At 36.7% G+C, this 16,031-nt stretch overlaps 1 protein-coding gene across 5 annotated transcripts in view; it reads left to right on the top strand.

The window, feature by feature from the left end:
* LOC131758994 (recombining binding protein suppressor of hairless) overlaps positions 1-15,507 on the top strand; it is a 238,700-nt gene extending 223,193 nt beyond the window's left edge. For all 5 annotated transcript variants that reach the window (XM_067036320.1, XM_067036322.1, XM_059067739.2 and 2 more), the window contains exons 5-11: positions 2,935-3,109; positions 6,674-6,811; positions 6,967-7,079; positions 13,119-13,259; positions 14,326-14,481; positions 14,852-14,955; positions 15,112-15,507. In XM_067036320.1, coding sequence (XP_066892421.1) covers positions 2,935-3,109; positions 6,674-6,811; positions 6,967-7,079; positions 13,119-13,259; positions 14,326-14,481; positions 14,852-14,955; positions 15,112-15,427 — 1,143 coding nt within the window. In that variant the 3' untranslated portion in view covers positions 15,428-15,507. The remainder of the gene's footprint in view (positions 1-2,934; positions 3,110-6,673; positions 6,812-6,966; positions 7,080-13,118; positions 13,260-14,325; positions 14,482-14,851; positions 14,956-15,111) is intronic.
* Positions 15,508-16,031: the final 524 nt, after the last annotated feature.

Here is a 16,031-nt window from a genome sequence, read left to right as displayed (position 1 = left end):
TTGCTTTAACACTTCCAACAATTTTAAGGGAGGTAATAACAAACAAACAGCATCCCCACTTGCTTTTCTCAGCATAATGGCTTAGTACATCTTTCTTCAACTTCTGCCATTATATCCTTTCCCCAAGCCCTAGAAATTTGCAGAAGAGAATACCTGAGAGCTTGAGCATTAAATAGTGCTTAAAACACCTACTTACAGGGTAGTACAGTATCTGTATGCCAGAATTATGTGTTAATATTTAGTTATAATGAAAAATGCTATTAGAGAAGTCTATAGAGAATAAGACTGGTTGAGAGCCAGCAGAAGTCATTCAAGGCACAAAGAACAACATAATCATATGCTTGGACTTTGTACCATCTAGGTACAGGAACAAGGTAAGTTTGGGTCCAGGTAAGTAAAGATGTACCAAGCAGTGGGATAAATGCTGAGCTTCAGAAAGAGGCACTTTGGTCCTATCTCACTTAACCTCCATTCATTTAAGGTAATATTATTTTCTTTCAACAGTCTGTTCATTGAATGGTATAATTAGTCATTATTGAAAAAGGAGGAGGGATTTTATTTTGCATTATTGGGTATTTGTCCTTATTTTAATCTTCATTATGACAAAGTTCTAGTATATGCAGCCCTTATTTTTATGGTCATGACATTTAACTATATGTTGGTAATATTTTGGATCTGATGTTTTTAATTTGTTAACTATTCATTTCCTCAGTTTTTGTCTTACATAGCTGGAGCTATGTGAGCTATGCAACATGAATTATTTCCCTAATTAGCACACTTGTATTTTTATTGTAAAGAATTACATCCCCTACACCTACGTTGCTAGTACTATTTGTTTATATAATTCAAATTCTACAATTCAGATATTTCTATAAACTTTTGTAGCATTATATTTGGTATTTCTTTTTTATTTCAGGGCAGATTTTTTTTTCTTGCCTGAAGATCTTGTCTTCAGAAAGTTGTTTTTTAAGTTAAACTGTTCATTGTTTATAGACAGATTTATTATATGCCATTTTCTGTTTTAGAATTTCATTAGCTAATTTAGCCTTTTGGTATGATGAAGCAAATGTAACTTCAGTTTTTATTTACTTAGTGTCTTAAAGCCGTAATACTCTTTCTGAATCAGTGACTTGTCCTTTTTTTCTTGTGAAATTTGAGTAGTTTGTGGTCAGTAGCTTTATAGCTTTTAAAAAATAATAAATTGTATCTGAGATAGCTTTATTAGAATTTTTTTGTGGATTCAAACTACTCACTTTTGTAATTAGGGGTATATATCCTTTCCTTCCAAGGAGATATATGTATGTTTGCTTTTTGCAAACAAAGCCCTTTGAGTGTCTGTGTTATGACCCAATTTTCTCTGCTCTTTTTTCCTTTCCTGTTTACCTTATCATTTATGCAAGATTTCAGTATATTCTCTTTTCTGATATAGATCATATCCCCTAATGTTAACACTCAAATTAAGTGATCACATCATTTTTAAGTTTTGCCATTAGAATGTAATTGCTTTCATTTAGATACACATTTTATTTTTGTTCCATGCGAGTACTCTGCTTTAGTGTATCAATACACATTTTCCTAGACTTTGTCTTACGTTGTAGAATAATTCCATAGTTCAGGCTTTATTTGACTTTCAGAGCTTTTTAAAGTACAGCAGGGCCATGGTTCAGCATCCCTGAGCACTTAGAGATCCTTGAGTGAAAGGAGCTGAGTGCGTGCAAAGGTTCTTGTTTTAATTTTTCTTATTACTATTATGAGGTTTATCTTAACTTTGCCTTGTGCAGAACAAAACCTTTCAAAGCTTTTATCACCCTTTTGAATTTATAAAAACTTAATTGAGTAAGATATTCAAGACGGCACCTAAATTTTATATAACTTTGCTGTTGAGAAATGAAATAAAGTATGGCATGATTTTTGTTCTGGTACTAAAATTGGCTGTGAGTAATATTTTAAAGATTAAAAACCTAGAGCCCATTAGTTATTTTCTAAATGAGTGGCATTTGCACTACTTTTTAAGATGAATGTACAGCAGAGGTAGTCAAGAAACTTGTTTAGCCTAATTTTAAAGTAGAGCAATGATTTTTTTTAAAAATATATATATATTTCAGATTTTTAAATACTTAAGCTGTACTTGAGCATTATTTACCCAATCTGGAAAAGGAGATCAATAATTTAACCTCTTCTCTCTTTCACAAGGGTCAGGGGAATAGGAAAGATTTTAGAATTGTCATATATAATTGAAATAGTAGCATTTCAAAGTATCTTTGTTGTTTTTCAAGTGCTATAACTCTTTAATACTATCCTTTCAGTTACCAGAATTTAATTTCTGGTAAACTGACATAGTAGTTTGCTGCGTTTGTTTTCTCTAGTACCTTTAAATTCAGTTCTTTTGGTGATGCAATAGGAATTATCCCATTGGGCAAAGTTAGCTATTTCAAAAAATACTGTTTTCCTCAGACTCATGGGTGGTTTACTCTAGTGTTTGGCTATATAAGAAAAAACAACGTTGTATGTACTATTTTGAGAAGGATCAGTGCTAAAATCTTTTACATAATTGAGTTCTGATAGCCTTCTTTATATCTTATTTGCAGAAAGACAGTCATGGAATTTTTTAACTGTAAAATTTTATTTTAAAAAATTACTGCTATAACATTGGTAATTCTGTGAAATAGATGTAGAGCTGTATAAAACAACACTATTTTTTAAAAGCCTTTTTGAGAAGGGAAAACAGAACACAGTGTTAGTATTTCGTAGACTTGATAAGGAAGACTTTGCACTTTGTTTTCAGAGATAAGTACTTTTCACAGTTGGTTTTATCAGCTCTTCTGTGGAATTACTGCCTTTAACTCTGATCAAACTTAGATGTGGCCATACTGAGTTGTAGGTACATAACTGACAGGGTTTTGGTGCTATTAAAACTTGCCTTTTCTTTCACAGAACTATTGCACGGCCAAAACATTGTATATATCTGATTCAGACAAGAGAAAGCACTTCATGCTCTCTGTAAAGATGTTCTATGGCAATAGTGATGACATTGGTGTGTTCCTCAGCAAGCGGATAAAAGTCATCTCCAAACCTTCCAAAAAGAAGCAGTCATTGAAAAATGCTGACTGTATGTATACTTGTTTTCTTTTTTGTCCTCAACTCCCAACACGAACTGATAAGACAAATTCAACTATTTTTTAAATTAAAAATTGCTTTTCAGTAGCCAGTTCATTTTTTGAAAATATTTTTGTGGTCTTCACTTTATCTGAAAAAGTCATATTCAGTTATTACTGCTGCTTTATTGTCTTTTTCTTTAATTAAAAATGGGCAATACCTGGTGTAGGGAAGTGGTTTTTAAACAGAATTGATTCATCACTGCCACCCAGAGTCATTTGGAGAAATGGGAGTTTCCTTTTGCTGTCACAGTGACTGGAGGGAGTAATGTTAGCATTAGGGTGTCTAAATGTCCTGCAGTGCCCAAGAAGGTTCCCATTCCACAGAGAATTGATTCACTTAGAATATCAAAAGCACCCCTTTGAGAAACACTGTTATATCAAATGGGCTTTGGAAGGCTGTCCTGAGAACCTGAACAAAAATTTTAATGTAGTTGCACTGGCAGAGACTGCTGCCTCATCAGCACATTTTTAGACTATAGCAGATAAATGCTGTTTGAATTATACACTTCAACCTCTGTACCCAGTTTTCTTTAACTTTTTATTATGAAAACTTTCAAACTTACATAAAAGGGAGAAAGTAGAATAAGGTGACCACCTGGCCTCAACAGGTTTTACCAATTCTGTTTTATCATCTCTATCACCACCACCCCTTCCTGCTCCAACTGCTGGAATTTTTTAATGTAAATCTCAGACATCCTATCCTTTCAGCCATTTCTGCAGTAGTGATAACCGATAATTTTCTTTTAAACATCATTATTCCCAACAACAGTTGATGGTAGTTTGTTAATGCCATCTAATGGCCAGTCCGTGTGCAGATTTATCACAGAGTCTTAGAAATATCTTTTTACAGTTGTGGTGGTGTTGTTTTTAACAGTTGGCTTGTTCAAACTTGGATCCAAACAAGGTTCATACATTTTAATCTGTAATAGTTTCTTCTCTTTCCACCAGCCTGTTTTTCCTTCTGTGTTATTTATTTGTTGAAACTGGGTCATTTTTCCTGTGGAATTTCCATATTCTGGATCTGGCTGATTACGTGCTCCTCTGTCTCTCATATTTTCTACAAACTGTTGGTTAAACTTTTATTTTAGAATTAGCTGATCCTGTATATGTTCATTTCTATCAGATCAGAAGTCATGTAATATCTGGTTATCCCACTTCTTGTTACGTTAAGATTGGTTATAGAATTTGAGCTGTTGTTAGTCTAATCCACCAGTCATAAAGTTCCTCAGTGACCTTTAACCTAATGATTTTAGTAGCCCTTAATGATGGCTGCTTAAATCTAGTATTTCATTAAGGGCTGCAAAATGACGATTTTTCTAATTCTTTTATTCTTAACTTTTACATTTGTTAGCTGTTTGCTTTAAGTACAGTCTATGGAGAAAAGCCAGGATAAGTTCTTATTTACTAATTTGCAGAATAACAATAGTATTCTTTGAAGGTGACCAGTGAGGTTTTAGGATTTTGGTTTATTTGCTTGCTTTTATTTTGTTTTGTTTTATTATGAACTTAATGGGATAGTGGATGGTCTTTAGTCTGCTCAGTCATTATTATCATCGTCATTTACTTTATATTATGGAAATTTTCAAACATACTAAAGTAGACAGTTGCATAATGACATGAAACCTCTTGTGTTCATCCTCTAACTTGCAGCAGTGATCTTAACTTCAAGCCAGTCTTGATTTATCTTCATCTGTAACCCTATCCCACCCACACTTTCCTCCGCCCTCATTTTAGTTTGATGCAAATCCAAGACATTATATCATCTGTAAATATTTCTGTGTATCTCTGAAAGATAGAGTCTCTTGTTTTCTAATATAATTACAGTACCATGATCACATAAAAATAAACATAAAACAACCATAAAAGAAATAATTTCTTAGTATCATTACATAGCTAGCTAGTGCTCAAATTTAAAATTATCTAAAATGTGGGAGTTTTTTTTTTTTAGCCCTTTGGTTGAATCAAAATTCAAATAAAATCCACCAGATATTATTCTATATATTGTGTTGACATGTCCTTGAGTTTTTTTTAATCTGCGGATTTTCTCTCCATCTCTCTTTCTCTCTGTCTTCTTGTAGTTTATTTATTCAAGAGACTGAGTCAGTTGACCATGAGAGATTTCCACGTACTGGAATTTGCTAATTGTATTTCCTTGGTGTAGTTTACTGTATTTTCTGTAAATTGTAGTGTCAAAGAGAAACAGAGCTGGACACTTAAGGTGATTAGAAGCAGATTTTATTCACTACTGTTGCAGTAGGGAAAAGAGATTTCAGTAAAGAACCTGAGCTCAACTCCAAATACAACAAGGAGAAGTGGGAATTTATAGCCAAGGAACAGAGTTGAGGGGATCAGTGGATGGAAAGTTACTAAGAGGAGAGAGACATGAAGGGAAGGGGGATTCTTGACAAACTAGCTTACCAGAATTTTTATGAAGACAGGCCTAGATGATCAGATATCAAGGATGGGAGGTTGGTTTAGCAGGATTCTTGGCAATAACTGGGCTAGGCAGGCCAATGCCAGGGCCCAAGGAAGAGTCCCGGTGGAAAAAGGGCTCAGAGGAGCCTGTCTAAAGTTTGGTTAAGGAGAGAGTCTTTGTCAGTAAATTTAGAAACTTGATCAGATTTAAGGTGGTTGTTCTTTGGTTCTTTTTTGTTGTTTGTTACTGGAGGGCAAGCCTACTTCACAGCGATGTAGTGTTCTTGCATCAGGAGGTATAATGTCATGTATTTAGACTGTTTCCAATTCAAATTACAGGATTTTATTTAACCTCTTTAATTTTGTATTTCTACTGACTCTAAGTTACTTGATGGCAGAGAACATATTTCATTTTCAGAATATTTTCTTGCTTACATAGATGTGGTTGTTTTTTAAAGAAATTTCATGCAATGCTATACTTTAAGGTATTTAGAAGGAAACAAAATCTCTAAAATCACAGTATCCAGAGGCAGTTGCCATCAACTTTGGTAAACATCCTTCCACACCCCTCTCTATGAATGTATTCCATAGAAATAGATGTGAGCACATGGAGACACATGCTGTCACATAAAAATGTATATGTTTACCTAATGAAACCACAGTATAAAGAGTATGCTTTCCATTCAGTGATATGTCAGGGAGATATTTTCTTACCAGTGTGTTTAAATACACACTATTCAAATAGATGAATGATATGATAATTTATTTAATCAATTTCCTACTGTTGGACACTTATTATTTTAAAAGTAACTTCCTTTTAAAAAACAGCACCGCATTAAACATACTGTGTAACCCTCATTTAAAAAATATTTTTATGGATGTATTATATATCTTTAGCTTGACATTTTTGATGAAGAGTTACCTTGATTTTTGGGGGGTATCATCTGTATTTTCTTAGAGGGTTAAAAAAATTGTTAGCAGGATCCATTAATTATTAAATGATAGTCCTGATTCACCGGGTACTGGTCCCTTCTTGCTCTCCACTGTTGCCCCGCCCCCAAATCCCACTCACATAAATAGGAGCTGTGTTTTCTTTGCAGTATGCATTGCCTCAGGAACAAAGGTGGCTCTGTTTAATCGACTTCGATCCCAGACAGTTAGTACCAGATACTTGCATGTAGAAGGAGGTAATTTCCATGCCAGTTCTCAGCAGTGGGGAGCATTTTACATTCATCTCTGTGAGTATAAAAATATGCATTTGATTTTTTTCATATGAAATTGTTAAATTCTTTTTACTAATAAGACATACAGATATAGTAAGTTTTGTCATTTTTATAAGCAGATTAATAAGTTCTAAAAGATGATAATTTGATCTGTTTCCATTGCACTGCAGTGGATGACGATGAATCAGAAGGAGAAGAATTCACAGTCCGCGATGGATATATCCATTATGGACAAACAGTCAAACTTGTGTGTTCAGTTACTGGCATGGCACTCCCAAGATTGGTATGGCCTTAATGACTTCATGACTGTTTCTAATAAATGTTGGTGGCCTTTTCCCCTTTTGGTTGTATATCTGGATATGTTCAATAGAGGGCACTATAAAGTTACATTAGGATTTATTTTCTTAACTAATGTAGATACATTATTCATTCTTTGTGGTACCTGCTGCATCCCAACACAGGACCAAGTTTTCAAAAGCATAGAATTTTAAATTTCTTTAAAAATATAAGCATAATTTTTATTATTTTATTCTCCTAAAGGAAGATGGATTTAAAAATTAAATAAAATTGGTATTTCTTACTCTGGTAGAGAGGCATAGTGTTTGGGGCTTTTTTGAAACTGTAAAAAACTGCTTTTCTTAGCAGAATGAAGCAAAAGCCCCTCATATACCCTTTGTCATCTTCCCCCTCCTTTTCTGAAACAGAATGCAATTTAGTTATATTAAAGATGGAGGGGGTTTATGAGTAAGTTTGATTAAAGGTCAGGTTGGGGGAGGGGGTTAAGTGAATGGAAGAAGTTTTAGTATTACTTTCCTGAATATGCTTTGTATCTCTTTGATGAAGTATTTCATTGGCTGATATTTTCTGGGACTATTTCAGCAGGAGCTGGGTTGATCTATAACTATCTAAGTAAATGCATCATATTATTGTTTTAGTTTTGTTATATTTTTCTATGTCATGGTTGTACAAGGTGATTTTATTTCCCATTTCAACCTCGTAAGCCAAAATATGTGAAACATAGTAATATAGATTTACAAAACCTTGAACCTGAGGCAAATTATAAAAAGGGGAAAGGTAGGGAAAGAAGGGTGCATAAATTAGAAAGAAAGACACACCAAAAAACAAGCTTAATCAACATTTACTCAAGTTCTTCTCTTTTCATTCATTATGGGTCACTGTATTCCAAGGATAATGTTTATTTGCTTTGGTATTAAATGCTTGTACTATAGAATCGCTGTTCAGAGGCCTATGCCTCTGATCAGCAACAGCTTATATATGGGCCACTTAGAAGACAGACTCAAATCTTAAAATAGTGTTTTCACTTAGTTTCGTGTAAAGTACCGGTCTGCCTTGCATGAAGGTCATCTTTTTAAAAAAATAAAAAATAAATTTATTTATTTTATTTATTTATTTTTTGGCTGTGTTGGGTCTTGGCTTCTGCATGCGGTCTTTCTCTGGTTGCGGTGAGCGGGGGCTACTCTTTGTTGCAGTGAGCAGGCCTCTCATTGCAGTGGCTTCTCTCATAGTGGAGCACGGGCTCTAGGCATGCGGGCTTCAGTAGTTACAGCACATGGGCTCAGTAGTTGTGGCTCACGGGTTCTAGAGCACAGGTTCAGTAGTTGTGGCACACGGGTTTAGTTGCTTTGTGGCATGTGGGATCTTTCTGGACCAGGGATCGAACCCATGTCCCCTGCATTGGCAGGCAGATTCTCAGCCACTGCGCCACAAGGGAAGCCCCTTGAACATCATCTTTAATTGAATATTTTCAACATATAAAAGTATGAGGCTCTGATTATAAAAATGTTGCAGTAAAAAACCTGATCCAGAGAATGCCTTAGGAAAAGTTGCAGTACCACCGTTAACAATGTACTGATAAATACCTCTCTTTCTAGAGATTGTGACTGAGGAATTAGATTCCTCAGAGTCATAGCTAGGCTTTATATGGTCTGCACTACTTCCTGCCCTCCTTTACCTCCACTTACGTGCAGTTTTCAACAAAGGCACGTTTTTCAGAGGAGACTTTCATGGGCTTTCAAGAAGGATGACACTGTCTTAATATCTGAACATTACATGCTATGCTTCCTAGAATATTAGCCTTATTGGAGATCTTTGCTTGGAAAATACTCTCCCTCCAAGACCAAGTTACAATGGGATGAATGTCCTAGTGAGGAATCCTGTTTTTTAGGGTACTTTAAAAACAGTCACAGTCTATGTAGGTCTAGCCAACTAATGAGAAACACTGGTTAGTATTTATCCTACTTTCTCAAGGCTGTCAGATGCCCTAGAGGTTTGGGACATCTAAAATCTGTTAGGTAAACTAATCAGCGACATGAATTCAGCCTGGGCATTTACCAGGTATAGTCTAGAAATATGAATAAGATATGTTTTCTGTCCTTAAGAGCTATATCCTGTTTACCTCAGAAATATGGAAAATACTGTACCAGTAACCTACAAAGCCAGCATAGAAGAGAGAGAACTGGTTGGAGTAACCTCTGGTGTTTTATGAATGTAGAATTCACCACACATAGCTTGTTAGAACATTAGTACTATCTGGTTTCTCAGATTTCTTTCCTATTCTTAATAATTAGAAATGATCACGGCAAGTTTGATACCAAATAGTAGGGGACATCTTTGTTTTTTTTATTGGTGAGACTAGGTCATTCAGCAGTGTCTATGTCCAGAGAACTATTATGGGAAATAAAATTGAACCAAACATGGCCCGTGTTCTCAATATGCTTATTATTAGTTGGTAGTGGATAAACAGTGGATTATAGAAATGACACTGTCATAGGCAAGTTTTGACTCTTACGTGGTGAAGTCATAGGTGAGTGTGGTAGACTTACAGTAAGCTTTAAACTTACATCATTCAAAATTCACTTATTTCCCTAAAATCCAAACATCATTAAATTTAAATACACCTTTAAGACTAGCATTGAATGGAAACATTTTGCTTGAGTTTAATTAGTCTCACAGAATATCTTAGAACCTGTAATTGCTAAAAGTGTAGTGTCTCCCTTTAAACTAAAAAATTAGTGGTGATGTGAGTAGAATGACAAATATTCTGACTAATAAACTGCAGAGCTAAAAATGTGTAAATATGAAGAATGTTGACTTTAAAAGATTGGGATTTTTAATAGTTGTGGCTTAAGTAAAGAAATATCATCTTGGATAGGTCAGGTGTGAATCAAGTAATAAAAACCCAATAATATTGCATAATATTAATAGCACTGTTCTGAGCACTTTTACATATATTGATTCATTTAGTTCTCACGATATCCTGTGAGTAGCTACTGTTAAGGATGTTCATGGTGGAGCAAAGTATTACAGTCCTACATGTATACGTGCATTCTACAAATAGCCCTGAACCCATGGGCCAGGCACTGTCTAGATGCTGGAGATACATTGGTGAACAAGGTAGACTCTCTTTCCTTTTGGAGCTTACATTTTTTTTAAAAATTCATTTATTTTATTTTATTATTTATTTTTGGCCACATTGGGTCTTTGTTGCTACGTGTGGGCTTTCTCTAGTTGCGGCGAGCAGGCTTCTCATTGCGGTGGCTTCTCTTGTGGCAGAGCACAGGCTCTAGGCACATGGGCTTCAGTAGTTGTGGCATGCAGCCTCAGTAGTTGTGGCTTGCGGGCTCTAGAGCACAGGCTCAGTAGTTGTGATGCACGGGCTTAGTTGCTCCCTGGCATGCGGGATCTTCCCGGACCAGGGCTCAAACCTGTGTCCCCTGCGTTGGCAGGCGGATTCTTAACTACTGCGCCACCAGGGAAGCCCGGAGCTTACATTTTGGAAGGGAGGTCGACAAAAACCAGATAAAGAAATACCCATATGATGTATTAAAAGGTTAATGTAAGTGATAAGACATTAAAACAGGATAAAGGGATAGGGAGATGGGGGTGCTTAGAGTGGTCAGAGAAGTCTTTTTGAAGTGGGGCTATTTGAACAGAGACCAGAATGAAGTTGGGAAAGCAGAAACTGGGTGAGGAGCATTTCAGGCTGACAGAATGAGGGCAAAAAGAACTTAAGACAGGAATGTGTGAGGACTAGCAAGGAAGCCATTGTAGCTAGAGCCAAGTCGGGGTGGTGGGGGGCCAATGCCAGGAAATGATTCTGCAAGGTTAGCCATGGGCAACATCTTGTCAAGTCCCTCTCTCTATCTACAGTACAGACTTTCTGTAAGATAGGAGGCCACTGGAGGGTTTTGTGTGTTATGTTTTTTGTTTGTTTGTTTTTTTGGCTGCATTGGGTCTTTGTTGCTGTGCACGGGCTTTTCTCTAGTTGGAGCGAGTGGGGGCTACTCTTCATTGTGGTACCCAGGCTTCTCATTGTGGTGGCTTCTCTTGTTGTGGAGCACAGGCTCTAGGTGCGTGGGCTTCAGTAGTTGTGGCACGCTGGCTCAGTAGTTGAGGCACACAGGCCCTAGACTGCGTGGGCTTCAGTAGTTGCAGTGCATGGGCTCTGTAGTTGTGGTGTGTGGGCTTCAGTAGTTTTCACTCGTGGGCTCTAGAGCATAGGCTCAGTAGTTGTGGCACACGGGCTTAGTTGCTCTGTGGCATGTGGCGTCTTCCTGGGCTAGGGATCAAACCCATGTCCTCTGCGTTGGCAGGCGGATTCTTAACTACTGCACCAACAGGGAAGTCCCCACTGGAGAGTTTTAAACAGGGAATGATGGCTGGTTTATGTTTGAAAGAATAATTCTGGCTGCTTTGTGGATAAGAGAGCATAGGGACATAGCTGTGGAAACAAAGAGAAAGGTGGTTGGGCTTTTGTCAAAATTCGGGCAAGAAGTTGATGATGGTACCTTAGACTAGGATGGTACTGGTAAGGTGATGAGAGGTGACTGATTTGTTTGGAGGTAGACCTAACAATTTGTTGACAGCTTGGGTGTAAGAGAAAGCAAGGAGTCAAGGATGACTCCACAGTTTTAGGATTGAGTGAACGTGGTGTCATTTATTGAGATATGAGTTGAGGGAGGATCACATTTAGGAAGAAATAAAAAATTCTGTTTTTGATTAAGATTGGGATGCCTATTAATAGACATTTTCAGTGTAACTGTTGAATAGGTAGTTAAATATACACGTTGAGTGCCTGAGAAAGGCTGTGGCTGGAAATACAAATTTAGGAGTTGCCAACTTCTAAATAGTGTAGAAAGTATAGAGGAGAAGAGATTTGGGGACTCGGCTCTGGAGACTAAAGGCCGGTTAGAGCAGGTGTATCCCCAAAGGAAGAATGTGTGGGTCGGATGCCTCTGAGAAAGCTAACAAGATGAGGACAGAGAAGTGCTCATGGGATTCAACTGTCTTGAAGTCCTTAGTGGTCTCACCAAGAGCAATTTTGAGACAAAAGGCTGGAGAGATTTCAGGAGTTGGGGTGGTGAGGAAGAGGAGTTTTGCTGTAAAAGAGAGCAGAGAAACAGGATGGTGAGAGGGAAGGACAGGGATGTGTAGTCAAGGAAGAGGTTTCTTCTGATTTTAGATGAGAAGTAGTTCTAACATGTTTGTAATGCAGTTGGGAGTGATGTTCATAGTCCTCAAACACTTAGTGATAACCTTCCATGTGAAAAGTAACATCTAAGATTTGATAGGATTATCTTTCAGATATCTGTATGTGTTTTGTGGAATATTTGGATTATAAGGTCATAGTGTGTAATGGAAAGAGTTCAGGCTGGACAGGCAGCCTGCCTTGGGATCATATTCTGGTCCTTCAGCTACTAACCAAGTGATTTTGAGGAACTTAACCTGACCTCTGAGCCTGTTTCCTAATCTGCAAAATGATAACCTCTTTTAGGTTAAAATTAAAACAACATATAAGTATGATACTGGACTTAAGTACCTACTAGCACACCCATAGTGGCCTTTAGAGATAATGCCCCCTTTGATGTTGGAATATTTGTCATTGTATATTACTGGAAAGGTCAGGATTAACATCAGCTGAAAATTTGCTAGAATGCAGAATATCAGGCCCCGTATGTGATCTGTGGAATCAGAACAGATGTGTGTTTAACAGGAACCCCAGATGATTTGTATGGACATTAAAGTTTGAAAACCACTGATCTAGAAAACAGGTGCTAGTCTGCCCTATTTTTTTAGGAGTTCAAGGAAAAAAGTAACATCTCTACATTCTTAACATGCTTGCAATCTAAAAGTATTCTTATACCTAGCTTTATTGTTTGTAAATTCTTTTGTGTATGTAGGTATGTGACACATACCTGTGATGTATTATTATATAGCAGATTCTTTCTGTGTACTCTTGACAGTGTACGAAATGAAAACTCCGTATGTGATGATCTTTTCTTTTTTAATTGTTGAAATACAGATAATTAGGAAAGTTGATAAGCAGACCGCATTACTGGATGCAGATGATCCTGTGTCACAGCTCCATAAATGTGCATTTTACCTTAAGGATACAGAAAGAATGTACTTGTGCCTTTCTCAAGAAAGAATAATTCAGTTTCAGGTATGTTTTAAAATTACTGGTAAAATCTAAAATGTGCAAACTATTAGGTTAGCAGCATTTAGAAACATGAAACTCTCACTTAATGTTAATTGTATCCAAATACATGAAGCTGTGTGTTCAGATATTTATCTCAAGTTCAAGGGTCCTTAGCCCACATGTTCCTCAGATATAGCAGTCATCCTGCATCAAGGAAGAACTCAAAACTATGAAAATGTTCTAAGAGAAGCAGTTAACATCTAGTTCTGAGGAACAAAGAGCCCCTCAGATTATCCAAAAGTAGATGTTGGTATTCAGTAAATCACCTGAAATTATGTGCAGACAACATTGTATATGATGCATGCCTATTTTGGAGGAGTGTTCATAATTTTCATCAGATTTATATTAGGATCTTCTAAGATAGTAATGATGACACATTTCAAAAGCTAATTTTTAACCATATTTACTCAAGAAGGCTTTCATGAGGACATTTATGACATGAACAGATGATTTAATAGAATAGTTATACTTTCACATGAAACTCATTTCTGAACATCTGGAGACTTTGCAGAGAGATGGCCACACACAGCCAGTCTCCTCACCCCAGCACTGATGGTCTGGCCTAGGTGTTTCGAGGTCGGGGTAGGGGATTGTCAGTCAACATCTTGGTTCCTTCCAGCTGAAAGTATGTAAGTTTCTAGCTGTTCTCTGAGCAGGAGGGGGCTCCCATTCTCTCTCTCTCAAGGATCCCTAAAGAGTTTTAAACAGCTATTTACATCACAGATACTGATCTTTTATTAAAGAAATTATACAGGTACTGGTATACTCTTACTTAAATGGTTGTTCTGAAGGTATTATTAGTTTTTAGTATGTCCCTGAAATATTTTGTATTAAAATAAAACCTGCCATATGTGAGGTTTCCATGTTAATATTCTGTTTGTTTAGGGATTGGCAAAGCATCATGCTTGGGAAGTTTATAAATTTGTACTAAATTCTCTTCATGTTAATGCCAGTCTGAGTGTTACTTTGTTAAAGTGTCTTATACTGCAGTGTATATAAAACTCGATTTCTAACCATTTTTTTTCATAAGGCCACTCCATGCCCAAAAGAACCAAATAAAGAGATGATAAATGATGGCGCTTCCTGGACAATCATTAGTACGGATAAGGCAGAGTATACATTTTACGAGGGGATGGGCCCTGTCCTTGCCCCAGTCACACCGGTGCCTGTTGTAGAAAGTCTTCAGGTGAGACCACTTACAAGTTGACTTTTAGCTCTTTGCAACTGCTCTCAGCTATGACATGGCATAATTTTATTTCACAATAAATTTGATTTTTTCTCCATATCTTGTGATTTGGAGGTTTTGTTACACATCATTTGTTGATTTTAAAAAAAAAGAAAATGAGAGGAACATAATTTTATGCAAGAAAATTGAAATGTAAATCAGTTTGTATATTATCTTGAGATATTTTTAGTTCACTTTGTCTTTATAATCATGTCATTTAAAGGAAGCATTTTATTCATTTTTTTTGCACATGATAGTTGAATGAGAAACTGTACTTCAATGAAAAATGAAAAGTTTTCTCAACGTTGTTCTGATTTTCTGTGAATTGCAGTTGAATGGTGGTGGAGATGTAGCAATGCTTGAACTTACAGGACAGAATTTCACTCCAAATTTACGAGTGTGGTTTGGGGATGTAGAAGCTGAAACTATGTACAGGTACTTAATATAATTTTTTACATCATCCAGAGTTTTTGATGGGGGTGTGGGTATATGAGACTCTTTCCTGATATTGGTTGTCCTTTAAGCAACCTTGTTTTAAGTTTCAGTTCTAAAATTTTCTGTGCTTTTAAGTGATTCCTATTTCCTCCTCAGATGTGGAGAGAGTATGCTCTGTGTTGTCCCAGACATTTCTGCATTCCGAGAAGGTTGGAGATGGGTCCGGCAGCCAGTCCAGGTTCCAGTAACTTTGGTCCGTAATGATGGAATCATTTATTCCACCAGCCTTACCTTTACCTACACCCCAGAACCGGGGCCACGGCCACATTGCAGTGCGGCGGGAGCAATCCTTCGAGCCAACTCCAGCCAAGTGCCCCCTAATGAGTCAAACACAAACAGCGAGGGGAGTTACACAAACGTCAGCACAAATTCAACCAATGTCACATCATCTACAGCAACAGTTGTGTCCTAACTACCGTCTTTTTGCTAGGACTTACACTGACTTGAGTGCTGCAAAATGTTGACAAAAAAAAGAAAGAAAAAAATGAACAATCTTTTGTGGTTTCTTGGGAAAACTTTTCATACCCGGTGATACTATTCAAAAACCCCATTACCTGCAAGTGCTGATTTGAAGTGCAGAAGCCACAGTAAAACAAACAAAAAAACATCAAAATGTGCAAACTTTTGGAAATTTATTTTTTTCAGCTGTTATTTTTGTTTGGTTGGTTTTTGTTTGGTTTTGTTTAAATGGGCAAGAAATAGAGATGTGGCTGGAGTAAAAGGTAATCAAACTAGAAGATGAAAATCTAACATAGTTTTTATGGACCAAGGAACTTGTATAAGCTTTAGTAAAAGGTACATTTTCACCATACCTTTTTTATATCACAGTATATATAGTACACCTTTGTTACCAAATAGGTTGTTCTCCTCCCCACCCCCTTTGAGCTTTTGCTCTCTTAAGTACATTCAGGTTCCAAGCCTGACCATGCTTGTTTAATCTGATTACCATACTCCTCCAGGTCTTTTTGGTCTAAGGCTGGAACTGTTCTTTTTATTTTATTATTTTCTTTGAAAGC

Source organism: Kogia breviceps, chromosome 6, assembly GCF_026419965.1.
Source record: "Kogia breviceps isolate mKogBre1 chromosome 6, mKogBre1 haplotype 1, whole genome shotgun sequence".
NCBI lineage: Eukaryota > Metazoa > Chordata > Mammalia > Artiodactyla > Physeteridae > Kogia > Kogia breviceps.
Note: the sequence above shows the minus strand (reverse complement) of the source record. Positions and strands in the feature narration are given on the sequence as shown.